Source organism: Pleurodeles waltl, chromosome 6 (genome assembly GCF_031143425.1).
Source record: "Pleurodeles waltl isolate 20211129_DDA chromosome 6, aPleWal1.hap1.20221129, whole genome shotgun sequence".
Lineage (NCBI taxonomy): Eukaryota > Metazoa > Chordata > Amphibia > Caudata > Salamandridae > Pleurodeles > Pleurodeles waltl.
In genome coordinates this window covers 511,334,226-511,350,723 of record NC_090445.1, presented here as the reverse complement: position 1 = coordinate 511,350,723, position 16,498 = coordinate 511,334,226, and the positions used below count along the sequence as shown (strand labels likewise).

The following is a 16,498-nucleotide window of genomic DNA, read 5'->3' as shown; positions in this document are numbered from 1 at the left end:
TGTGAAAAATTTTGAGGGGGGCCCAATGATTTTTATTTTTCAACTGGGGGGGGCGCGGCATTAAAAAGTTTGAAGACCACTTCTGTAGGCAAAGCCTCACTTAAAAGAAGATTGATGTCAGGTTTGTGGGCTGGCATCGACCAACAATTTACCAACAGAAAGGTAGTGTGGGAATTGACCTCACAGGGTGCACTCGCCCCTCTAAATTGGGGGACCCACTGACAGGAGGGGCATGTCCACGTGTTCTCCCTCAGATCTGGATATACTTGACACTCTTTGGAAAAAAGCGGCCTAAATGTCCGAAGGGCCTGAGAGGAATAAGAAAACCCCTTAATTATGTCCGGACCAGGGGGACTGGCCCCTGGGCCTGTCCTGGCACAGGCGGGCTTGCCTTAGGCGCGCGCGCTGCACGCATCCGCTGCGCACCCGCAGCATCACGCTCTATATAGGGGTCTAAGCTGAAATCTATAACAGCTAGACATCTAACCCACGAAAACGGCGGCCGTCAGGTGTGCTGTTGGCCTGAGAGAGAAAAATGGCTGCCGCAACCTGACCGGCATTCAAAACAGTGTGTATAACACACAAATCTGTAAGGGGGGGATGGAAGGAAGACACCCAAATAAGACCTGCACTGCTGCAGCGGACTGGTCACGGAACACGGGTCTTCGTCAGCTGACTAGCACAGTGCAATGTGTTAAATTATTAAAAACAGATAAAAGCTTTTTTTTGTGCCAATTTATACTGAAATTACACTTGCTTGACATGCTCTCACTGTCAAAAAAATTTAATTTTGTTTCTCCAAATCTTATGAGAGCAAATGTACTGAGAATTTGTTTTAATTAAGCAGTTTATGCATCACCTCAATCATGCCGAAACACAGTGTGAAGGCCTGGCTGTGCCTTAATCCTTTTCACGAGGGACAACTTTGAAGGGTAGCGAACGTGCTACTTTCAATCACTGCTGACATCAGCCAAATGAGTTGTAAACCACTGTTGTAAAATAGTACATTCCATACCACTATATGCTTGCTAACAGGAGGACTTTCCTATTTCTGGCAAAATAAAAAAATCCGTTCTTAACAAATATGGCAAATAAAGAATGATTACCCACAGCAAATTTCCTAAGCACGGATTGTCACCAAAGTTAAATCAAGGTCGTTTTCAGTGGAAAAATGCTCATCATGAAATCAGTGTCTGCAATAGTGAAACGAGTTTCAACAGGGGACTCTGTGATACAAATCTCATATAAGATCTGACAGACAAATTTGTTTGCTCATGTAAGCTTTTGTCAGATGTATGGAAAACAACTAGCAAGAGATTACATTTCACACCCTGATTAACAGAATCAGGATTTCATAGAAATTTACTCCCTAAAAGACACTTGCAAATATGTAAAGCCAACCAACATGGTGGACATAAAGACAGACGAAGGGGAGGCAATGAGAATGACCTTACATAATGCATTGAACCTACGGATGTCGATGGGCATGCAAGAACAATCTGTAGGTAGCTTCCCACCATGCATATAGATGCATGGTATTGCTAGGTTAGAAGCTCAACACTCTTCGAGATTTTAATGCTTTGCAATGGTTCCAGATATTTTCCATATTTTCCACCCTGGGCTTCGCCCAGATGAGTAATTATAATAATTCTCTATAAGACCGAAAGAAAGGCCACAATGCCCCAGTACATAGTCGTCATCTTCATATTATTTTTAATCTCATCCTGTTTTTGGAATCACTTCCTTCACCAGGGAGGGATGTAGTAAGTGAATTTAAGTGTGAAACCACCAAAACTATTATATAATGGTAATTTTCTTTGTTTACAATGTGAACCTCATCAAGATTCACATGCTGTGCATAGATTATGTAGTGACATCAGCCCTAGGTGGAAGTGACTTGTGGATGGTTGTTATGTCCAGTGCATGCATGTTTCCATGACAACGTGGCAACGTATGCATTATTCCAACATGTATTCTAGAATGGCCCTACTCTAGGATTGGCAGTTGTGTTTCTGTTGATCCGTGAGTTGGATGCTTTTCTGGAGTGGTGCTTTAATAAAGATCCTACTCATCCTTCGCATACTGGAGTTTACTTTACAATAAGTGTCTTCTACCTTCTGCCCCATCTGTGCTTTCCTTTCCAAATGAACCTCCACACAACAGTATTTGACAAAATGCCAAAGAACAAGTTGCATATTTTCGGTAATACTCCTTCTGGTGCAAACCTATATAATTGCAGATTCTTCACTTTAGAATACTCCAGAGGCTCAATGGTGGATTCCAGAAAATCTCCCCAGCACTGCTCCTGTGCACCACTAGGTTGTACTTTGCAGGTTCACGCTGGCTTTGTACTATCCTAAAGGTGATAGAATGAGAATGGAGCTGCATATAGGCGCCTCTCATGTGCACTGACAGTTTAATGCTCAATGCTTACTTTGCCCTGAAACGCTAAGCATTAAACAATTGTTGGCACCAGTATGCCAGTTCCTAACCTGGAAACCTTTCAGATATAAAATAAGAAAAAAAGGCCACTACAGAAAACAGGGAGATGTAGAGCGCAGTGAAAAGGCTGAGGTTAGAGTCTCCACCAGAAAGAGGGCTACCGAAGGCAAGTAATTTGTTCTTCTTATGGATACTTCTAGCTGCAAATTCTTCACTTTAGAATAGAAACCAAAGCAGTACCTCCCTAACATGGAGGATCTGTCGAATGGACTAAGATCATAAAGTCCTCCAGGACAAAAAGGAGGGCATGCCTGCCATATATCAGGAACTTAAGTATACAAAAAAGTGATGGATTAAATGCTTGAATTAATTTCAGCTACTGGTAATTACTTGGGGCCACATTCCAATCAATTTTCTTTTTTTTCTTTTTTTTTTTTACACAACATGCCACCTCAGTTTGGACCAAGTCATATGCAGATCAGTTTTGACCCTGCCCAATAGGGCCCATCCAGCCAGGTCTTCCCTGAACTGGAACACAAGCTTCTACTGTGTGCTGTTGCTCTTTCTTTATTCCTCCCCACCCTATCAATCTTTAGTTGTACTGATCTCGCACTGGTCTTGTGGAAGACACCTTTTTTCTCACCAGCCAATGTTGCTTATAAGAAATCCACAGGCACATTGTTTCAAATGAATAAAGGGTCTTGGAGTTGAAGCTTCAGAGTTCTCCTCCACTTTTGAAGTAACTACTTTTTAAAAGGTTAGTTTTTGAATCAATAAATCCATGCCCTGGTAAATTATGCTGGGTTGCACTTTTTCTCTATATTTGTTGAAGAGTTTTTGGAAAGAAGACTTCCAGCGGCCCTCCATAAATTTCTGCAGCTTTTTTTTATTTTTCATTAGAGCATGGTAGAAGGACAGGTTATCTGGATGTAATGGTCCTGACACGTAAAACGACTTCTTTCCACTCCAAGTCAGCTTCGATATCCTACCAGATATCTTCTTCCTCATGTGGGGTGTCATCTACTGTCGTATGCATTTCAGATTTATGTTAAAAAATATCTGCTTTATTTTTCTTCAGCTCATGCTGAGGTTTTGGAGTTGCTGAAAGTAGCTCCACATATAGATATGAGTATGTTCTGTTTCTTTTGCTGCCCATTTCGAAAAAACTTTTATGTCTCATCAGATTTTTATTTCTTTTGCAGTAGTGCTACCATTTCGGCCATAAGGCATTGTCATTTCTTTTCAATGTTGATTACCTTCTTCCTTGGCTCCTCTTTTGGAAGGTGGAGTAATGTCTTTCCTCTTTGAGTAGTCATTTTTATATCCTCTGAGCCCAATCACCTCTTAAGGTCAAAACTGAGCAAGATTTGTCAGTGTAATTGTCTGGCACTTGGAAGTCAGCTTGAAAACTAAGACGCCCAGACAGCATCTTAGTTTTCAAGCTGACATTCAAGCGTTTTTATATTACTGGCTATTTGTTTTTGAATCTGCTGTGTTTGACTTGACCCTGAGGCACTGTGGGTGCATGATTCTTGATTCTACATTTCATAATGAAATCTCTTCTGGCACCCCCTTGCTTCTACTGATTTCAATTACGAATATCACCAAATATATAGATGCCATGGTGTACTATAGCTTGTCCTTAGTTATGGGGCAGGTAGAATGAGAATAATTGTTCATAAGTGGAAAGCAAAGTGTGATTCAAGGTAATGCAACTACAGCAGGGCTCAGTAATTTCTTGTTGGCACTGAAGCATATAACATCTAATAAATGGCTCAGTCATCAACACTTTATCAACATTACTCATGATGTTAAATAATGGCTGACATGTCACAAAAGTGAAAAAATACTTTTTTTCCTGTGATGTGTCAACATAAGTACAAGTACAGTTTTCACTGTCTCTCCACTACCTACAATCCTGAAGGAAGTGGTGGAAGGTGGGCAAGTGCTGATCTCCCACGACCTAAGTTCTTAGCAGGCTCAGTGGAGGTAGAGGAATGGCAGGTGACGTTCTTAAGCTGCCAACTCTCATCTCCTTTTCTTCCACCAGGCAAGTGTAGACATGTGACAGGATTCCTCTCCTCTGTCTGTCTGCAGGAGCTCACAAAAGAGCAGATAGCATAGACCTAGAGTTAAAGCTCACAGATTCAATACACTGCTACCACCATTAGAGGAAAACCTCGGAATGCCAACTATTTTGCACTTTTGAGGCAAGGGTTGAAGAAGGGGGTTGGAGAGGTGTGTGGGAGGGTGGAAAATGTAAATTTTGGAAAATGTATTAGGAGGGGAAGGAGAACTGTGTATTTGTAAGCTCCCCAATAATTCTTCTCTTCCCAACCAAAACTTGTACATAGAGTCTGTTAAAGGGGCGAGGGTGGCTCGGCATATTACTACTTGCATTGTTCCTTTGTATTTCCTTAGAAAACATTACCAAGTCCATTTTTTTGAATGTATGAGATATATTCTCTCCTCTTAAAGATCTTTACTATGTTCATTACCCCTACAGAAAGATTGAAATGGTCATTTTTGGTTCAGCCACATCCCTTTCAAAGGGTAACCAGACAGGAGCTTTTAAAGGAATACAAGAAGTCTTATGATTCTCATCGGGAAGGTTGGCAAAAAAATTGAAGTAACTTCACAGTACTTGGTTTGTAAGCAAAATACTCACATTATGCGATATAGGGAGGAAAGAAAGCCATAACATTTTAGGTGTGAGACTATATAGCCTTCAGTCATCACTCAGAAGAAATATGTTTCAAATTAACCTAGAATCAAAAATATTCATAGGGTCTCTTTTTATCACAAAAAAGCTTGATCTGATGTTACTCATGCCTTTATCAACTGACATGTTTACCAAGACTGATGATGACGGGATTTTTAGTATGCTATCAACACAGAAAAACAAAAATTGCCTGAAAGCCTGGTTTATTTTACAATTGGCCATGCCTTTAACTCAATGGGTTTGGCTTAATACACTGATTTTTTAAAGGAATGTTTTTAAATTGAAACATATTGCATAAAACTGGGTCTAAACCCTTGGACTAGAGTGCAAATCATGCCATTGTACTGCTGAGGAGATGAAGGGATAGTTTTATATAATTCAATAAATTAGAATACATAGATGTTCCCAATAAATAACACCCCATGCCATACCTCCTCCAAAGATGAAAAGAATAGAAGGAGGTCTAACTCTACACGTTCATGAGTTCAGTCTCTCTGATGTAATACGAATTAGGTTTGCCGCACTCATTCACCGCACACAGCAAAAAATCATTTAAATTAAAAATAAATTTGATGACTATAGTAAATGTTTCAATACTGGCAGATGCGAACAAGTAAAGGCAGGTTAGGCACTCGCTGGCAACTAGGACAGAAGAAACATTGTGATTACAAGGAACAATGGATTTAGAACATGTCTGAATAAGACATTATGATTAATTATCTGATCAGAACTCCCATACAAATAATGGAAAACATCCTAAAAATATAAGGCTGTTAATTACTAGATTTTTTATTTTTAAAACCCCTTATTAGCTTTTATTTAGTTAACAGACAACAAATCTAACTGTACAAGTTGAGAAATTATACACCCTGCAAAGGTGGTGAATAGAGAGACCACGAAATCAAGCAGCAGCAGTCACATTCAATTTAGAAGCGATAGGTGCTCCTGAGATGCAACCCATCAACACACCACTGATCAATAATGTATATAGCATTACATAAAAATTATCACAATATGTCGCCCAGTGGTATTTTATGTCCATGTAAACTCAAGCCGAATGGGGCCCAGTCATTGGGCTGGTCGGTCTAGTTAATGGGGGATACTGACTGACCATGAAGGTGTGCAACAGTTGCCAAAGACACTGGGATGCATTTTGGATGATTAAAGTTGGGCATTTAACTATTTTCATTTCAATATACTAAATCGGGATGCGGTAGTCCAAGGGAGATGTGAATCCTAGGCATCATTAAAGCTATAGCCACAAACCTCCAACATCTCTTGTGGAGATTCTGCACGTATCCCAAGAGAGCCACTAAGGATCCGGCCATTTGTACCCCTTTGAAGCCTACACAGCAAATTTGTTTCAGGCCATTTCTGCCCGGATCTGCCCCCAAGGGGGGGGGGGGGGGGGGTGGGGGGTGGCAGAAACCTCTTGGCACAAGTAATTCTTTTTGTGTTTTTTTTTTTTATATGTGGGGAGTGACCCATTAGGCAAGGGTCACTCCCTTGGGGGCAAAATTATCTTTGGCCATTTCTGCACCCTTTAGGGGCAGATCGGCCTATTTTTACTAGGCCAATCTGCCCCGAGGGGGGCAGAAACCACTAGACACTAGGGATTTTTATTTTTTTGCGTCAATTCTCACGCAAGGGGAGGGAACCCCTTAGGCGAGGGTCTTCCCCTGGAAGGCAAATTTATTTAAGGCCATTTCTTCCCCCCTTGGGGGCAGATTGGCATATTTTATAAGGCTGATCTGCCCCCATGGGGGGAAGAAACCACTAGGCACCAGGGATTTCTTTTGGTGCTAATTTCACACAAGGAGAGCGACTCCTTAGGCAAGGGTCACTCCCCTTGGGGGGCAAATTTATTTTAGGCCATTTCTGCTCCCCTTGGGGGCAGGACAGTCTATTTCTATTAAGCCGATCTGCCCCCAGGGGGGCAGAAACCACTTAGGCACCAGGAATTTGTGTGTGTGTATGCTTGTGTTTTGTTTGGGGGACAGCCCCTTGGGTAAGGGTAGCTCCCCATGGGGGCACATTACTGTTGGCCATATCTGCCTCCCTGGGGGGCAGATCGGCCTATTTTTGGAAGGCCCATCTGCCCCCAAGGAGGGCAAAAAGCCCACCAGGGAAGTTTTTTTTTCAAAAGAAGAGGGTGGGGGTATGCTCTGATAGGCCTATGGTTCAGCAGCGAGAACAATGGAAGGGTTGCCGATATGAGGCAGGAGAGGTGAACAGAACTGTAGTATCTATGAATATTCTGCAAGGTGGCGCCATGCTTTAACCATACTAGTGACTGAGTTGATATCTTGCGGAAACTGTGCACTGTTTGTCAGAGCATGGTTTGCAAAGGTGTAGGATCAGCTATAACTATTGGTTGTGGGGTCACCGAATGGTGGTGTTCGTGCTATGCAAACTGTGCTTGCGCAAAATTATAACATAACTAAATTGACCACCTCAAATCTGCCCTCTTGCAATAGTAGGGTCAACGTGCACCATTTAACACTGGGATGCTTACTCGCGCTTGTATCAATAATGACTGAAATGTGGCAAATAAATATGTAGTTGTGTGTATATATGGATGCTATTTAAAAATGTAGGAATTGTGGCCTGATGACCATTTTAAGCTAGGCAATCCGAGTTCCACTTCAAGGGTTAATTTGACAATGGCCGTAAAATAGTTCTTGACCAATATGTAATCAATCCGTCAATGTGAATCCCAAAATACCCAACGGACAATATGATTTTTTCTAATGGGAATTCCAGCTTGCAGCACATGTTATGAGTTAAAGGATATATAGTAGATTTATACCAGTTAATTATTAACCTGAACACGGCTCAGAATTTTAAGATCACCCTGATGACGGGGGATAGGTTTACGCTTGGATCTTAGATATATAAAGGAATGTCATCAGCTATAGGGAAACAACTATATAATGCACTCTAAAGCTAAGGCCCTTAAATGCATGGTGCTGCCACAGCATGCACAAGATAAGTTCCATACCAATGGCAAATAATAAGGGAGAGGGACATCCCGGTCTCGTGACGCATTGGATGACAACTAGAAGGGAAACTAAGTTGTTTAACCAAAGGCGCTTAGGGAAGCTTTATAGTGGGCATTACAGTAAGTATCCTAGTATCCAAGAGTTTTTATAAAATATTATCAGTATTTATACGAGATACAGGCCCGTAGGAACTTCAGCTGGCAGGACCCTTACCTGGCTTAAGCGCTGCAAACAGTAAGGCTTCACACAGGGTGACCGGGGTGGGGGGGGGGGGGAACCTGCATTGAGCAACGTTTAAGTTGTAAAAAAGCAAGTAGGTGAAGAGAACTAAACACCTTCATATTGTAGTTTAATGGACACTGACGATTACAAAATGCTTGATAAAGATCTGCACCGACCCTTTTTGACACTTAAAAAGATAGTAAAAATGTACACATGGTCGACTGGTCATTGTCTACAGTCTTACCACACCAGCAGATTTCATCCATATAGTATGGAGTTGCGGGATCATTGCACAGTTCTGGAATGAAGTTGTGACACTGACTGAATGGCCAGGTACGCCAGTAGCACAGGATATCCTAACCTGTATACCTGGCCAAATACACAGACCAGAGTTTGTTAGGTATACGTGTAAATGTATTGATATGCACTGATAATGGCCAAAAGAAATACAGTGTGGCACGGAAGACCAGACTTGCCCAGAGTGTTAAAGTTTGGTTGGTGCAGGTCAAGAAACAGTCGAGAGCGACGACAGGAGCCACTGCTGTGCAGCAAAGACAGCAGTGAAGAGGAGTGACCCACATGGAATAGAACACTATACTACTAGCAGTGGAGGCTAAGAGGGACACTTGACATCCGCGAAGAACGATAAACTGCTGGTGCATAAGTGGAATACAAGAGACAGGTAAATAATTCAAGATCTATTATTTTGCGGTGTATACGCTGCACGTTGATCGAGGGGGATTAGCGGATGCCCCCTATAGGTGTATGCTTCAAGGTGATCCTATTATACTGTCTCTGAACCGTACTCAACTGTGTTTGATGTTCTGTGAATACACGGCAATTACTGTCGAACGATGCTGTCAGGCGTTCAGGGGTCTAAACTGGGAAAGCTTGTGTATTTTCTCTTATCTCCTACACTGAAAATAAGAATAAACAATGTCGGTCAAATACCAGGTACTGGTTACGTAGCAGCCCTAACTTAACAGTGATGGATAAAATACTTACACTGTAATAATGTTTTTCAGTAATGTCTATCTCTGTGCGAACTGTTGTAATTCCTTACTAAAGAGATATTTAAAAAAAAACACAACCACTGATTAAAAAAACGTGTAGAATACGGTTTTGACTGGTCTGGAACATAAAACCCAAACACGATTTACCAACCTATTTCAATCATGTTTTCCCAACTCCAGATACATGGAAAAGTTTATTTCGATAAAATAAAAATTATAGACACCACTCCTAAATACTAGTATGAATAAGTGTTGCCAGTGCACTTATATTTTAACTATCCCACCTGTCCGATAGTAACAACGTTTGTACTACATTGTAATGCATAAAATATTCTGGAATAAGACAAAACTCGTGCTTACTCACCTTTCGATGCCTACTTTCTGCCGCGGCGAGCTGCGACAACATCCTCTCCTGCATGTTCTTACATTGCTTCATCACTTCTTTGAGAATGAAGAGGGGATTCGAACACACCGGCTTCTGCTCGGCATGATTTTCCTCTTTCAGAGTCTCGTAATCTCTTTGCAGGGCCAGTAACGGGTCACTAATATTGTACTTTCCATAACGTTCTTCTAGAAAAGAGTCTTTTTGCTGGGCCTACAAAAGAAAGATACATTTTTATATTTCAGGTACTAGTCGCCGGGGCATGAAACAGAATCTATGTGTGGGAAAAGACTTGGAATACAATAATTATTTTATTAATTAAAATGTAGATATTTTTTGGCCATACGCCATAAGAGAAAGCACTTAGAAAAGGTCATCATTCATCAGCATTAAGTCCAGTTTGTCACGGTACGGACGCAGTAACACAACCAAACAGCTGCTCTCTGCAAAACACGTATAATAGCTACTGAACTTCAACAAAAGAACGTGAATTTGCAATATCAATAGGGCTGGATTATGAATAAAGTGTCTTTGTGCTATTAACGGATTTAAGCACTCAATAAATTAAGGTACATGCACTGTTACTAATCTTTGCACTCAGATTCATTCATCCACTCACAGACACAATCTTGCATTCACCTCATAACACAACCACAATAAAAACACACAAAACTCAGTATATTTAAGATAAGTTAGAAGAATATGAGTAGAAAAATAAAACTCCGTTGTCTAAACAAAGTGGGCATATTCTTGCAACAACCAAACTAAATTTAACAGCAGGTGTCCCTCCTGCAATGGTACTGCACGTAGCCCTTCACTGTTTCAAAGTTCAAACATAGCTACCGCTTTTAAAAACAACTTGTTGGTCATCCTGGAAAGGTAATAAAAGGATACACTATGAACAACAGCCTTACCTAATTGTCCCCTGGCTACTGTACTAAACATAAACCTTCCTACAAGGCAACCATCAAACATACAGTGATAACATTACAAAACCCTACAAAACAAAAATTAGCAATGCAAAATATGATATCTCGTAAGAGGGTCTAACAAGGATTCTCACAGTATAAATCTTCTAAACCAATTTTTGTTAGAAGGGAACCAACACCAAATCTATTGCCTGCTACAGTAATCTGTGCGACTCTATGTAGCAAAATACTTGTCACTAGGGTGAGTTACCTTTACTTCGCATAAGTTATTCTTTGATGTCTTTCCTCCACATGCATTCAAGTATGGTATTATGCAGGGGCAAGTATTGGTAATATGGGTAAATGCAGTAAGTAGTTTAATTTTAAGGAGTGGAACACTAAGGTTAGAGTGGTAGAGTACAGTTAGTGTTTAAATAATTGGGTATTAAAATTAACAGTGCAGTATTATAAATATTTAATTAAAACATTTATTAAATTAAAAAAGGGTTGCCTTCTAAAAAAATAACAGAAACAATACTGAGTAATACATTTTAGTATTTTTAAAAAGGAGGGAGGGTTTACCCCACCCCAACAAATAAATAGGGTAAAAACAATAAATGTTCATTTAAAAAACATATATATATATATATATATATTTTTACCTCTTAAGACTTATTTTGTAAACTTTTTTAGGAGAGGGATTTTATGGTTTTACAAAAATTTGTTAGGGTGTGTATTATTACTCTGGCCTGAAAATAAATACTAGAGTATTATAATTAATAAATATTTTATTAATCATATTTATTATATAAAGACTCATTACAAAGAGTTATATTGCATTAAAAGCATTAAATGGAATCAAAGGGTAAAAACAGTAGAATAAATTCATGTAGTCTCAAAATACGTGTCATAATGTCTTACATCTCTAAATGTTAAAAAAAGAACAAAAACAATCCACTCCTAAATGCATATTTACTTTAAAATATGTGTGTCACAATCAATACTTCAGGCTTTCTGTCATTATCATAATATCATAATCTTTCACAACAAACAACCAGGTCTATTATCTTTATCATTGGCTTGTCATGATAACCAATGCAGACCTATTGTATTAGACAGAAACTTTACCATAGGCAGCCATCAGGTATACCATAATACAATTACAAATAAGTATAGAATTAGTTGTTAAAAATAATATAAAACGCCTTTGACAATATATAATTCTTCTAAACAGAACCTAATCAGAATTATCAATAGAAATAATAATATTGCAAACAGGGTGAATCATCAGCACGAAAGCCCTTACTAAGGAAATCTGTGATATTCTATATAGAGTGAATGGCATTTAACCCATGTTTTTCACAATATGCAAATCATGTTATGTTATCGTAGTGTATTTTTAAGGCACACTATCACTCACAAGGGTATCCTGACACTGCGTAGGTAGGTGTGTGTGTGCCTGGCCTACCTGTGTTAGGTCAGATAACTGAAAAGTCAGGTCTTCGGATTCAAGAAGAGAGGATGAGACTCTGATGTGTAGAGGGAAATTGTTCCAGACTTTAAGAACAATGTAATTGAAATCTTGTCCTCCTGATCTGGTTCTGTGTATGCTTGGGATGGTTGCAAGTAAGAGTCTATGCGGAGCAGAGGTGTCTGGATGGTTGGTGGAGGAAACTGCAACTGTTCAGGTAGGTGGGGTTTGATTGTAAAATGCCTTGAATGTGTGTGTGAAGAGTTTGAATTGAGCATGATGGTGTATTGGAACCCAATGTAGTTTCCTGAGGTGTGCTGTAATGTGAGTCCTGTTTGGGAGGGGTTGAGAATAGTCTGGCTGCCGAGTTCTAGATGTCTGTAGTTTTCTAGTAAGTTGCTTGGTGATGCTGGCGTAGAGGGTATTACCACAGTCCAATCTGCTGGTGACTAGGGCATGAGTGACTGTTTTTCTTGTGTTGCTTGGGAGCCATTTGAAGATCTTTCTCAGCATCTTCAGGGTGTCAAAGCAGGATGTAGTGACAGCACTGACTTGTAGAGTGTTGCTATCGATGATGATTCCAAGGGTCCTGACATGGGTTCTTCTGGGTGTGGGTTCGAGTTGGGCTGGCCACTAGTTATAGTCCAAAGGAGAGGTGGTCTTCTCAAAGATCACCACTTCTGTCCTTTCCGTGTTCAATTGGAGACAGTTGTTTTTCATCCAGTTAGCGATTTCAGTCATGCAGGCAGCAAATGTATTTCTTGTGTTGGGGGTCTTATCCGAGAGAGAGTATGAGATGCATGACGTCTGCGTAGGAGAGGGTGTTGATGTCATGTGTGCGGATGACATTGGCCAAAGGGATCATGCATGCGTTGAAGAGGGTGGGGCTGAGCAATGAACCTTGAGGGATGCGGTAGGTGAGTCTGCAGGCTACAGAGTAGTAAGGTGCCAGGCTGACAGCTTGTTTTCTATCTGTTAAGAAGCAGATACAGTGGAGAGCGGTCCTTGGATGTCAATTTTGTGCAGGCATCTGATGAGGATGGGATGTGAGACCCTGTCAAATGCTGCAGAGATGTCCAGAAGAATGAGGGCTGCTGCGTTTCCTCTGCCAAGGACGATGCGAATGTCATCTGTGGCAGCAATGAGTTGCTGTGTTTGGGCCTGAATCCAAATTGCGTGGCTTTGATAGCTGATGGTTGCGGAGGTGCTCGGTGAGGCGTTAGTTGGTTAGTTTCATTAAGAACATTGCCGGGTATGGTAATATGAAGATAGATCTGTAGTTGGAAAGTGTGGCTGGATCAGGCAATGGTTTTCAGAGCAGGGGCATGGCAATGGCATGTTTCTAGATGTCCAGGAATGTGGCTGAATTGATGGAGGCACTGAGGATGGTTGATAGTGCTTCACTGATTGGTAAGAATACTTTGGAAAAGGTGTGGTAGAAGCAAGGGTCAGATGGACATCTCCCACCCCCTCCAAGTGGAGGAAGAAACTCTGACAGTGGTGACGGGAGGCCACAAGATCAGGGTTCATTCATCAGTTGTGATGGGAGCTTGAGTTGCAATGGTAATGAAGTCTGGTTGAGGATCGAAGTTGCTGTATAAGGAGGTGATTTTGTTACAGAAGAATATTGAGAGCTTCATTGTAAAGGTCTTGTGAGGAGGTGATGTTGCTGGAAGAGGTGGGAGGTGTGTTGAAATCTTTGATGATGGTGAAGATTTCCTTGCTGCTGTTAGTGCTGGTGTCAATGTGATCTTCAAGAGCTGTGCACTTGGTGTTATGTATCTGCTGGGGGTAGTGTATTAGGGCTGAATTCAAGATGTCTTTATTTGCAGTGCCTTGACTAGTTCTCCATTCATGCTCCAGTTGCTTGCAGTGGTGTTTCATCAGCCTGAGTTCCTCACTGTGCCAGCTGGTCTGTGGTCGGGCTCTTGCTTTTGGGGAGCCAAGGTATCAGTGCTTGCAGTGATTTAGCGGTCACAGTTTTTGATAGCTTTTAGCAAGTCACTGGTGTGTTCGGGCCGATGCTCAGAGAGGGTAGAAGCCCACTTCTCATTCCAGTTGTGTCTTTGGGAACTGGGAACTGACAAAAGAAGTGTCCATGATCTGCATTGGTGATGCAGGAGCAACAGCAATCAGGGGTTTTTCAATTGTCCTTTCAGAACCAGTCTCTACATTGAAATCAGATGAGTGATGAACTACATGCCTGAAATGTGAGGAATCTTGCGTGATGGGCATAAGACCTATGATGGACAATCACTCGATCTCCTCTCGTGAAAACAATGTCTTTTGCATGTTGTCACTTGTCTGCATAGCCCCTCATTTTCCTTTTATGATTGAAGTCTTTGGCATGGGTTTCTTCCTCTGTACTTGATCTTCTGTCAGTCCACTGAGGTAACTTGGTCATCATGGCTCTCCTGAGCATCAAAGTTGCAGGGCTTTCACCAGTGCAAAAGTGAGGGGTTGAACTGTAAGCTCGCAGGATAGAATTCAAGACAGTTTTAAGGTCCAGCTTTTCCAATACAGCACGCTGAACAGCTTTCTTCATTGTAATCATCAGACATTTGAGTAGGCCATTGGCCTGTGGCCATCGAAGTTTGCTCTTCTGATGCTTCACATTAAGATGACTGAGAAAGTATATGAATTCTCTGTTGAAAACTGGGCAATTTTCAGATTTTAAGATCATAGGATTACCCCATCTCTCAAAGATGCCATCTAATCTCTTGATTATTCCCTTGGGTGATAGATGAGAGGTGTTATATCAATGTAAGATGGAGTATTCATCAACAATCACCATCAGGTGAAGTCCATCGTCAATAGGACTGAAAAAGTCAGGAGCAAATCTTCCCCATACATGCTGTGGCACCTCTGACGTGCTTAAGGTTTGTTGAGTGGTTTTCAATGGCAGGCAGTTGCATAGATGACAGGCCTTCAACTCTCTCTTAACTCTCTAATTGAGATGAGGAAAACATACTCTATATCGGAGAGCTCGTTTTCTGGCAATGATTCCAAGATGTCCTTCATGGGCCACTTCAATTATCGTTAACACAAACTCACCGGAATAACAATTCTCGATTCACTATTAATGCCTTCCTGAGTCCGGACACATCTTTGACATTTTTAAACTATTAGCATTCACTGTCACTTGCAAGAGGTTGAGTGTGCTGGACCCAAGACCAGGCGTGGCTACTCTGCTATGGAGAAGTGTCACCCCTCCGCCAGCAGCTACAGCTGTAAAACCTTTACAATAAAACAATAATAAACTTTGTTTATTATTGTTTTATCATATAAGGGGTGGGGCCATGGGCTATGATGAGCACAGAAGGGGAGTACTCTCTAGGGCCAGTCCAACACACATACGCAATGTGTTCTCTCAAACCTGACACTGTGCTGCCGGGTTGGAGATAACAGGGAGAGACTCCCACTCTACCTTGTGGTGCCCTGGCTTCGTGCTCCAGCCAATCGTCTGTTGCGGTTATGCTAAATCAAGGTGAGAGAAGACCTTCGCACCACTCAGGTGTGTTATGTCAGCAGTATGCGGACTTTGATGTTGTTCTCATTTAATTGCCTTGTTTGCTTGACGCACATCCATACTGATGCATACAGCTCCTTCATTGTCCTTTTTGGGTACTACCACTATGGGAGTGACCCATGGCGTTTGACCAGCAGAACACTCATGTTTAAGTAATGATTCAAATTCCTTTCCAACAGCTTTTAGTAAATTAAATGCAATTTGTCTGTGTCTTTGAGCAACATGATGGATGGCCTTTTTAATATGCAATTGTACTTTCATAATTTTAATTATTCCTAACCCATGAAACAACAAAGGGAAATGATTTACTATTTTGTGATGAGCATTCATGTTGTAGTTCACTGAGATCAGTCCCACAGCAGCAACTGTGCTAAAACTAAATAAAAAAAGGCACTTGATGCTATACCTTGAAGCACATGAATGGGTGCCTGCACTTTTGTCTTCTTGTGTTTCACGGTCACTACAAATGAACCTTGACTTTTCAATGACATCAAGGCAATGGAAAGAGCTCATTATATTTCTCCTCAGGCATTATGTTTATCAATGCACCACTGTCAATAATGTAAGGTACAGAACAACCATTCATTTTCAGTGTAATCTTGGAACAATGTTTGAATTACTCTGGTGCTTTTTCATGTCGACATTTCTTTGACTGGTATTTGTCTTCAAATGCAGCCAGTCCGACATGTGCAAATTCTTCTGAGGTAAACAATGATGTTGCCCAACCATCTTCTTCACTTTCACTTGATATTGATACTGAAGAACTTTTTGACAAGGATTTAGATGACCATCAACTACGTTTGATGT

The 16,498-nt window shown here is 41.0% G+C and overlaps 1 protein-coding gene across 1 annotated transcript in view; it reads right to left on the bottom strand.

Moving 5' to 3' along the window:
- CTTNBP2NL (CTTNBP2 N-terminal like) overlaps window positions 1–16,498 on the bottom strand; it is a 159,783-nt gene that overhangs the window by 15,492 nt on the left and 127,793 nt on the right. Inside the window, exon 3 of the mRNA XM_069238666.1 lies at window positions 9,766–9,996. Within this exon, the coding sequence (XP_069094767.1) occupies window positions 9,766–9,996 (231 nt within the window). The remainder of the gene's footprint in view (window positions 1–9,765; window positions 9,997–16,498) is intronic.